Source organism: Phallusia mammillata, chromosome 3 (assembly GCF_965637545.1).
Source record: "Phallusia mammillata chromosome 3, kaPhaMamm4.hap1.1, whole genome shotgun sequence".
NCBI lineage: Eukaryota > Metazoa > Chordata > Ascidiacea > Phlebobranchia > Ascidiidae > Phallusia > Phallusia mammillata.
In genome coordinates, this window is record NC_137254.1 from 29,611,520 (window position 1) to 29,622,554 (window position 11,035).

The 11,035-nt window shown below is 36.7% G+C and overlaps 1 protein-coding gene across 1 annotated transcript; it reads left to right on the top strand.

Moving 5' to 3' along the window:
* The first annotated feature begins 205 nt into the window (after positions 1-205).
* LOC145218454 (cilia- and flagella-associated protein 221-like) lies at positions 206-10,760 on the top strand. Its single transcript, XM_080085851.1, has 21 exons — positions 206-413; positions 880-1,067; positions 1,466-1,561; positions 1,855-2,065; positions 2,540-2,708; positions 3,256-3,371; positions 3,438-3,554; positions 3,871-4,021; positions 4,427-4,607; positions 5,016-5,187; positions 5,597-5,661; positions 6,024-6,155; positions 6,699-6,887; positions 7,199-7,438; positions 7,936-8,021; positions 8,157-8,199; positions 8,561-8,661; positions 8,983-9,078; positions 9,481-9,606; positions 10,098-10,169; positions 10,567-10,760. The coding sequence occupies exons 1-21, from the start codon at positions 299-301 to the stop codon at positions 10,670-10,672; spliced, it is 2,772 nt and encodes a 923-aa protein (XP_079941977.1). The 5' UTR covers positions 206-298; the 3' UTR covers positions 10,673-10,760.
* Positions 10,761-11,035: the final 275 nt, after the last annotated feature.

Below are 11,035 nucleotides of genomic sequence, written 5' to 3' on the forward strand. Positions count from 1 at the left end.
AAAAAAATGCCAAAAAAAACCCAAACACAATAGAAATATAATCAGCCGCACGAAGCGCTAGAGCCTCCGTTGCTATGGGGCGTGGGAAGCTTTCCAGCGAGTATTTTTTGTTTAAAGCTTAAACTTCCGGTCTAGTTTTGGTCAGTTTAAGAGCGTTTTTTAGATACTTACACATAAATGAGCAATGTTTATGTGTTGCTAATGTTTGAATCTTATTTTTTGCAGAATACTCATCACAGCGAGATGTAAATTTGCACTTTAAAGAGACGTTAATCGAGAGCAAACACAATCTTGGAAGATGGCGGCCGCTACCACATCACGAATGGCCTTTTCTTCCCAGAAACAAAACATGCTTAAGGATTTAGTTGATCCTCGTGAACGCTTCGACGTGCCCAACCATATTCTAGATACACGTAAGAAAAAAACAGCAATAAACCACCAAAACTCTTCCAAAAGAATCAAAATTATGTTTGTTACAAAAAACTATTGTTACTTTAAGCGAGGGATGGGCAACCTGTGGCCCTTTGATTAAAGTTGTGCGGCCCGCAGAGACACTTGGATTTTAAATGTACTGGCAAACAAGTCCAATCATTATATTTTTTGAGCGGATTAGTGTGCCTGATGCTGTTTTTCTGCGACCTGACAATATGCTGCTAAAATCAAACGTATGCAACGAAGTAGAATCGTCTTGTGTTATATGAAGGTGCGGCCCGCGATCCAATCATAGCAATTGTATTTGGCCCCACGGTGACAAAGGTTGCCCACCCCTGCTTTAAGCAATAAGGAACCCTGGTTTAAAACATGATCAAATCTCACAGAATATAACAGTACATGTCATATACCCTGCAATCATTTTACATTAAACCTTACGTGTTGCAGAAATTTTCAACAAACTTTCCCAAAACTCAACGATCAAAGTTCAACCTGGGGTCGTGCACTTTGGCGGATACAAGCTTGACAAAGCATTGAAGCGGACAATCAAAATCTGCAATGCATCTGCTGAACGACAAAACATTCACATTATTCCTCCAGCAACCAAGTATTTCAGCATACATTACACGAAACCGGTATTAAAACATATTTTATTGGAATTGTCTATGCTTGAGTTTGTATATTATGAATATATTAAGTAAGGGTTAGCCAAAAGTCCAAACATTATGTTTTAAACATTTGAAGATGTGGTAATGCATGCTTAATATGCTCAGGTTTTATAATGTCACTCATAGAGTCATAAGTTTGACTTTTAGTTCACATTTTGTGATCAATGTTTAATTAATCTTAGTTTAATGCCAACCACTAATTCAAATACTCAGTCAAGCACTAAGCATTAAAATGGGGATAATGGTGCTATGTGCTAATATAAAGTTCATTAAGTCCAAAAGTTCATGCACAAACATTTAGATGTATGTATATTATAACCAGAGGTTGCTGTTACCTTTGTGTAACTTTTGTTTTGTCTTTGCAGGATCGTTTTGTTCCAGGATTTACCATCGATGTTGTAATAAACTTTACAGCTGATGAGTGGAGATATTATTATGACTGCATTAGAGTACATTGCAAGGTATGTGGTTTTATGACAAAGTTACCCTTATATCAGTTGAACATAAATTCATAACTGGGATCAGCTCTGAGCCTCTATGCAGACCAGCGATCACGGCACACTCATATGTAAATCATAGTACACCAGGCTTAGTCCCGGAAAGGCTCCTGCCGTGGGTGTAGTGGGTTGCGCGCCTTGCCATATGGTGGTGAAAGCTTGGCAACCGGCTGATTTGGTGTGGTGCCTTTAATAGGCCTGGCATACTGTGATTTACCCTTACATGTGTATATTCACACAAATAAACACAATTACAGGGAAATGAAAACATCATTATTCCTCTTCATGCATTCCCTGTCATGGATACTTCAAAGTTTCCACGGAAACTGGTTTTTCCTTCGTCAAGCATCAGTCTTGGTGAATCTTGCACCAAAGTTCTACCTCTGTATTCAAGATCTCCTATCGACTTTGAGTTTGAAATCACAGTAATACAGCCGCACCCTGCTTTGGCTGTCAGCCCTATGTCAGGTACAATATGCACTTGGTTTCATGTGATGCTTTTATGTAGTTGCTGAAAGTGTTACAAATACAAAGCTGTCTGAATCAACAGCCTTTTACCTGTATTACAAGTTTATTTGGTTGAATCAAAAGTAACACTGTTGAATTTCTAGAGACAAATTTTACAGTCCGTTGTTATACAACTTTGACTTTTCAACTTTACCCAGATAAATGCATCATATCATGTTTAATTGCTTAGGGATCATAAATCCAAGCTGCAGTCATTAGTTGCAGCTACAGTCAAGAAATTTATCTGATTAATCATGGTTAATTGCATAAAAACAGCTAGCATTGGTACATTTTGTCTGTACATGTTTGATTTCGAATTTTGAACCACATTTTTCATGATCTTCTTTTACATTTTTTATTTTGCGCAATTAAATGCGTCACATTTTGACTTAAGAGGTAAACACATTTGAATTTACGTATGTATTGTATCTGTAGGGATTGTACCTGGTGAAGGTGAAACAGACATCATTGTCACTTACACCCCGAAAGAATATGTGACAGCGAACATGACAATTCAACTTTCAATCTCACAGTTCAACACAGAACCTATGCCATGTCACATCACTGCTAGTTGCACTCCAGTTGTTAAACAAATAACAGCAAAGTAAGTTCAGAAAAAGCTCTGACATGTGGTTTATTCGCCCGCCATCTTTTTCGCCATTGTCACCTTCTCGTGTTAAGGGGTAGCTGACAGGATGACCACGAGGTCTTTCGCTGCTCCGCACGCACAATCTTTGTGTTAAACCTATTTTCGTTTGATTTCAGTGCAAATAAACTTAACTTGAACTTGAACTATTCAAAGTAATTTATATGCTATATGATGTTGTGGGGTCGAATCCCACCGCAGGCTAGATTTTTCTAGCCTATGCCTTGCCATATGGTGGTGAATGCTTGGAGACTGGCTGATTCAGTATGGCGCTTTCAATTGGCCTGGCATACTTTGACGCTGTTTAGTTATTTTTTTCTTTTGTCCTTAGTTGTCAAAAGTATTGCCATGATGAGTTTTGCTCATTGGGAGTATATCCTATAAGTTGGAATTTGATTGTTTGAAAAGTAGATTAACAACCGAAAGCTTTTATATTTTGATCTGTGGCTTGGATGATAGAGTAATTAAAGCATTTTGTATCATTTGGAATTTATTTATTTTACAGGTCAATTAAAGACTTGGACGATCTTTACAAACAAACAAAGATATTCGATCCTCGCTGCATTTCACCTTTACAAATGGCACGAAGAAGGCAGAAGTCAACATACAGAAAGTTACCTGGTTTGTAAAACTAAGACTATAAGATTTTGTAAAAAAAATCTTTTCATGTTTGTGTATGCTTAACAGAACGAGAAGTGGAGTATGAAGGTTTTCAGTTTCCTACTAAGCTCAACACTCAACATGCTGTCAACAGCGTTCTAATGCAAGAAAAGGGAAAACTAAAAGTTAAAGACTTACGAGAAGGTAGGGTTTTATAAAAAAGTAGTTGCTGCTGCATGACTTGCATGTGAAACATTTGAAAATGAACTGGATTATAGATACAGACAAATTTAGTTAATTGCATACCAGGTAATAGCCTAACCATTGTAGTTTCCAAATTGCCATAGTCGTCTACCTAATAGAATCCTCTGGTGTAAAAAAGCTTGTCAAAATGGTTAAACGGATCACTAGATCGGCCTGTACAGCCAAAAGTAGACCCAGATATAGGTATTGACTTATACTTGTATTTTTGAAACGATTATGTACATATATTTGTGTGTTCATATTGATTTATATACAGCTGTGTTGGCAAAGTCTGACAGCAAAGAAGATTCTTCAAAGTCTTCCGATTCCCTGTCTGCTGCTGAAAGTACTCGGCAAATGAAGGAAGCTGCATTTGAAAAAATTGTTCGACAAGATGTGGTAGAGGAGAGAGCAAACCAACTACGCTGGTGATTACAAAATAACTGCTGATTTAAATAAAGTAAAAGCCGAGATTAACTGTCGACTTATTACAAACAAATCCAGTTAATTGAATATGTATTAATGGTACAATCTTTAATTGCATAGGGACAGTAATGCCCACTATGACCTGTTGTTAAGAACATTATTCAGGTAATTGAATTATCCAGATAATTGCATAAAAAAGCTTGAGAAAATGGTAATGCAATTAATCTGATTTGTCTATATTGTTTTTTGCCATTTAATATGCATTGTACTACACCAAATTATTCACCAAGTTGATGTTTTAACTTGAAAATAATAAACATCTTTCCTTCATAAGTGCTCATGTAAAATGACCCATAGGTCCAGCAATGTTTTATTGAACTTTAAATGACAGTCCTTTCAATTTTCAGGCAAGTTCATCTCGGACTTGACCCAATCTCAGATGAAGCTCGTGTTGCCATTGCCGAGCAGCGAAAGAATGCATCCTTTGTTTACAAATACACGAAACGAAAGGAACCCTTTGTAGACCAGGAATTGCTCAGGCCTTCTGGGAAAAGAACTTGCCAGAGAACTCGACGAAAGGCAAATGAGGTTGGAAGCTATGATAATTCCACATTATTACACAGAAAAAAATAGAGAATATATGCAATGTGAAAATAGGAAACCAAATATGTAAAAATATAAAACTAAATGTGTTAAAATAGGAAACTAATAGAGTGAAAAGGTTAAGGTTTATGCTACAACGAATATTTGAATACGCCAAAGCTTTTAGTGTCCAAAACTATTTTCTGCTTTGTATATGATTAAGTTCAAGTTGTCAACACTTATCATTAATTTATCGCCTGTCTTGATCAATATCTGCTCCACAGAAAAAGTTACATCAGTAGGATCTTCACAGTAAAAAGCAAAGGCCAAACGATATCAATAACTTGAACACTACATTCCATATGGTGTCTGCTTTTGCCATGACAAAGTTTTACACATATTTTGCTTTTACAGACGAACAGACAGGCTGCTCACTTCGACCTGTACAAGAACAACTCATGGTCAGTGAGGCACAGAGCTTTGTCGCGCTTTCAACAAGCTGCTAGAACTGTGTTGATCAGATGTCGGGCTGACAAAAAAGTGAAGATGCTCCAAAAAATGGTCGAAGATTTCAAAGCGGGAATAAGTAAGATAATATTTGAAACACCTAACCCCAATCTACATTAAAATGTTGTGAAAAATATTTCTGCTTTTACTAATAGAACAGTCAAGTATAAAGTAGGATTGCTTTAGCGTTAGTGTGTGTTATATTTTTGTCAATTTTGTAACCTTAGTGTGCTTTGTATTATTGTTATTTTTAAAGTATGTTTTATGACTTATGTTGTTTATGTGACTGCTTACAAACTTTGTCTCAGCTTTGACTCTGACACTGAAAACATTGTGTAACAACTGGTTCTGAACATTACAATTTTAAAAGCCAAGCATTAGTTAAATCTACAGGCATGTTTAGTAGCACAGACAGTGTGTGTTGGTTTGTGTAATATGGTTGTTGGTATAAACTTAAAATGTTTCAAATAGAGTTGTTTCTTTTTCAGCACCAGACCAATTTCCAGTTGTTGGAAGCACAGTTGACTTGCCAACAGGCACTTCTCCATTTCAGGTACACAAATACAAATGTTATAATAATAAAACTATAAACTCGCTTCTTGGCTTTTACATTCATTCATTTGAGAATGACACAAGTTGATGTCGAAATATCATGTTTTACACTAATATACTGGCTTGTTTATTTCTAATCGGGATTTTTAAACCGTGAATTGTGTGCCTAAAAACCTAACTAAAGCCCATAATCAACCAGCAAGAAGCTAGATGTTGAGATTGTTGGCTGTTTTTTGTGGTGTGACCACATATAGTTATGAGCTAGTAAAACACCCTTGAATTTATTCTCCCCTAAACCATTAGGAATAAACTCTTTGTACAACCTTGTGCTACCAATATCAGGTTGAAGTTTATCTTTTGCAGGTCGAAGTTCATGACCACAATGGATTTGAGCTATGTGACCCAACTGATGCTTTGTCTTCAGCATTTACTCCCACAAACGTTAAGCCATTTACTTTCCCTGTCTACGTCTCTCCGGACACCAAAGATGACATCGTGAGTATTTATGTAAAGGCTTTATTGATGGAATTTTTTTGTAGCTTTATAAAACCAAAATTCAGTGTAATAATAGCCAAATTATTCAATGTTGAGCTCCTGCTATAACGTCCCACCACCCTCCTCCCTCCGTTCAGTCATAATCCACCAATTGTGCTCTTCATTGTTTTACGCTCGGTAGACTAACACAGAAATCGTCCTGATGAATGGATGCTCAACGGACGATTTCAGTTACATATATTGACATTACTTGGCTGACAAATTCAGCACACTCAAATCGGTCTGTGTATTTCCCATTGCAAAACAATGCGGATATAGATTTCGCCCAAAAATATGGCATCATCAGTCCTATAAACAGGAAATAAATAAATCACGGTATAAAATGCTCCATAACGTTTCAGCATTGCGCAGTTACATCCTGCTTGATGATTATTGTGTATCTATTTTTCTGTTAACAAGCGAAATAAACTCGACTTAATGCAATACTCCAACTATAATTTAGGTGTAAATACAAATCAAATAAGCTGCCGTTGTATTTTGTAGGCTCCCGATGCTCTTGGTGAAGTTCCATATAAACCAACCGAAGTCATGGCACAAAGAGATGTGCCTTATCAGAAGTTGGTTGTTCCCAAGTATTACGAGCTTGCTGGCTACACCAGACACAGTGTCTACGAATGCTTGAAGAATTATGTTCCTCCTGGTCTTGTGCGACAGCTTAGAGTTGGAGCAGAGGTAAGGGAGGCCCCAAATTAAAATAATCCTAAAGATATTATATTATTGTTTAAATGTCTATCTAGAGCTTTGTATGCGATCAAGTTGTATCTTACTTGAAATGAAAATCAGTGTGACAAATGAAATTGTAAGAAACCAGGATTTATTTTAATTGTCAATTAAAAATATTTATTGGTAGGGTGTTATAATGAGAACTGTTGCTTTTAAACTGTCTTTCCTCTGTTGTTGTAACCTTACAGCACCCTAGGTCCTGAGCAGCTCAGAATGGGTACCATTGCTACTTTTAATACAACAATCATTTTCCATTATAGGATGAAATCATTCGAGGTACGTTTGCACCCCAAGCGATATTTGGTGACGAAAAAACAACCAAGGAAGCACCTTCAGTTTTATCTGCTGAAGAAGCTCCATTAACCTTGAGTGACAGTGTTAGCATGGGACCAAGTGAGGCAGGAAATTCAACCAAGTCTGTGGAAAAACAATCCTCATCAGGACTTATTCCACCTTCTGGTCTGTTTAAGAATCCACCAACCCATCGCCTTTACATTTTTGTGAGTGGTTTGTTGAAGTCTTTTAGGTTCTCAGTTTATGGTTTGTGGTATACTGGTTGGAAGGTATATGGTGATTAAATAACTGAATGTTTGGGTTATGCTGTAGTTTTTTCAACAGTAAACATGGAATAATCTTTTGCCATTTGAAATGAATGTTTCTTATTACAGTGCATCATTAGTAAATACAGTAAAGTTTGGTTAATCCAGACCCGTTTGAACCAAAAATTTTGGTGAAGATTCGGATTAACTGATGTCGATTAGTTCAAGCCTTACCACATTACAAATTATTTATACCTCAAATTGTGTCCGAATTAGGTGAAGAAAAACTTGTAGCTTATTCTCTGTCACAAATCATAGAGCTTCATTCCTTGCAACAAATGACACCACCTTTATGTCACTTCATTACACCAGTTTTTGTACATATTACTATGCTACAATACCATAAAATTTTCTGCTTCCGATTTTACAAGATTGTTGTTTTAATATTGTTTATTTAGAACCGAATGCCAGGCATTGTTGAACATTCTATTCCACTTGAGCACAGCGAAATTGATCCCGATTTTCATCTTTGCCCAATACCCAGGTTTGCTGCAAAACATTTCTCTTACCACATATTTAGAAGTAGAACCAATTGTTAAACCAACATACTATGTTTGGGAGTATTTGTAAACACATGTTTTTTATTGGATGTGTGTTTGATTTGTTGTTCTTTATGCAGATACACAATGCTTCCCAAGGCCAAGAAATTTCTTAACAGACAGGTAAAACAAAACCTGATACCAGTGAAATTATAGCAGTTTATTTCATATGTTGTGTTGTTTTAATGCTTTGTTGGTGTGTCTTAATTTAAAGTGTCTACTGTACACAGTAAGATGGTCCCCTACTATGAAGTACAGCATACAAGGCATGCAACAATGCTTGTGTTACCCCTTTCAACAGGCCTGCCACTAAGCATGTGTAGCTCAATTTTGCCACTCTCAGATAGCCCCCAGTGATGTCCTGGCATGCTAGGTTTTTTAGGTGTTTGAAGAACTGGCCTGATTTGTTATAGACTGCCTTTGACAAACCTGACATACTGTTCACAATAAGATTGTATTTAAGACAAGCAATTGTATTTTTTAGGATGTTATCAAGGGAACTATGTTGTGGAAGAAGTTTTCATCTCATGGACTTAACTCTTTGTCTAACACTCCAACATTGTCCAACACTTGGTTGCCAAGATGGTATGCAAGAAAGCCATTATTTTTCTACAAAATTGTTGTGTTGACTGATAAATCAGCCTTTATGGTATGTTTTATGTCACAATATCAAACCACTGTAGAAATTGGCCATGATTATTGTCAAGGCGAAGAGAAAATTATTTGCATTGTCACTTCATCACATTGTTTTCATTGAACGCTTACATAAAACAGCAAGGACATCTGAGTCAAGTGTCCTGATAGAATATGTTGTACATGCACTGGTGTATTCACAGTTACATAAGATTGTCACTTGTATTAATTTTTCTGTCACTTGTATGTAACTTCACAATGGTTAACTTGCAGGAGCGATTGTCTTAGTCAAGCTATGACACCTCACTGCACTCCTGAACTGCTAATGGAACTTCCAGAAGATGACAAACAAAATTTGCTCACTGAAGAGTAAGTACACTATGTTTTGCCCAAACATTGTGTTGTCCGTTATTGCGCAGACATAAATTTTTTATGTCAATCTGTTTGCATGTAGGCTATCATTCACATCTGATTTTGCCTATATTACAATAATACTATTTCAATTTTGTTATAAGCAAAGTTTTCTTTTTACTTTTCACTTGGTGATGGTTGTTTTAGTGTAATTGTGTCACTATGTTTTTTCTCACCAAGCGAACTAAACTTGATAGGGGGCATTTTTACTCATCACTTCTAATCTAAAAAATACTGCAATTGAAATCACAAGGAATGTAACAACTTTGCAAATGGAAGGAAAATGTGTATTTAAAGCTCAGACATTAAAACTTTTGCCTGAAAGCTAATATTAACTGGCATTGTTTGTCTTTGATACAGAGAAGCATCAGGTGGCGCTTTCCCCCTGTTAACAGCAGCGATGGTTGCATCTCATTTCCCAACTGAGAAGGACTTGCTACAGGAATACAACAAACTTATGGAAGAAGAGGGATCACCGAAGAAAGAGTAAGTACAAATTTTGCAGCCCAGAATGCTTGAACCTGCTGAATGACTGCTGGGTTTTCTGCATCTGACTAACTGTCATTGCCAAAGCCAAACAGCTGTGGCCAGCAGTGGGATTCAATTTTTTTGTCAGCTGGTTCTATTACAATAGTCATATTTTTCAGCCAGTTCTGTTATAAAAAGTCCACTGACAGTAACCAGTAATGCTAACCGGTTCGCTGATCTCATAAAATTTCGTGAGCCTGCTATAGAACCGGTGCGAATCGGCTGAATCCCACCACTGGCTATGGCTAATATGTTAATTTCACCAAGATGAACGAGTGTTTAGCACAACTGCCTTGTTTTCTAATCATGTCTTGGCTGCTTGTGTTTCCTTGAGCAAGAAACTTGAGCGGCATTGCTCCAACCCAGTGGTTCCCAATGAGTTGAACGAAATTGAAGTCACCAAATTTTTTGACTTTGGATACTTGGTACTTAACAATCTTGTTTTCCAGGGAATATATTTCCTCATCACGCTTCCCTACTTACAACAGTGATTGTGCGACAAGACTTGGAACCACTATGAGGTACCTTTGTATTCTAAATGGCATCCTTGTATACACTTGGATATCTAGTGAAAGCAACCATGCACAAATTGTTAGAAATATATTTAAAGTGGGAGTGATTTAGTTACAAGTGGTCTGAAATGTCTGTACATAGTTTAAACCTAGATTGTTAAATTAATTTATACAGAACTAAGATGAACATAAATTCATAATTGGGATCAGCCCTGAAGCATCGATGCAGACCAGCGATCATGGCACACTCAAACAAACACACTTATAAATTGCCTTCAATTGGCCTGGCATACTGTGACTTATACAGAACCGGTGTGGAAATTTCTTAGCAGTATATATTTTTACCCTTTAGCTTTTTAACCTAACAAAGATAAAATTAAATTAATGGATGCTTTATTGTTACCAGGGATGAGAGAGAAATGCTTGAAGCCTCTTCAAAAGGGATTTATAATAAGCTGGGTGAAAGAACAAGTGAATTGGCGAAACTGTGCGACTTTGACCTAGATGATTAATTATTTATTACTCCTTGGAATTTTATATGATGGTTGCTTAACAATGCTTTTGTCACTGTGTTAATAAAAGTTTATAGTGTACTAACAATACCTGATTGGGTTATTATGGTTTCATAGCATAGCAATGTGTAAGGTTATGAGGACCTGGCTTCTGAAGTACAATAATTTAATATTTCATCCATTCCACCCATGTAAGCTACGCAGTAGAGAGTGGTGTATTAAGCTGTACATGCCCCCAGAAGAAGGTGCTTTTCAACCATTAAACACATTTAAAAAGAGTCATTTTTTCTCTTGGATACCCTTTTGAACACTGGTTTCATATGTTAGCAGGGCATGAATATGCAAATTTAATGCTCGGGTCAG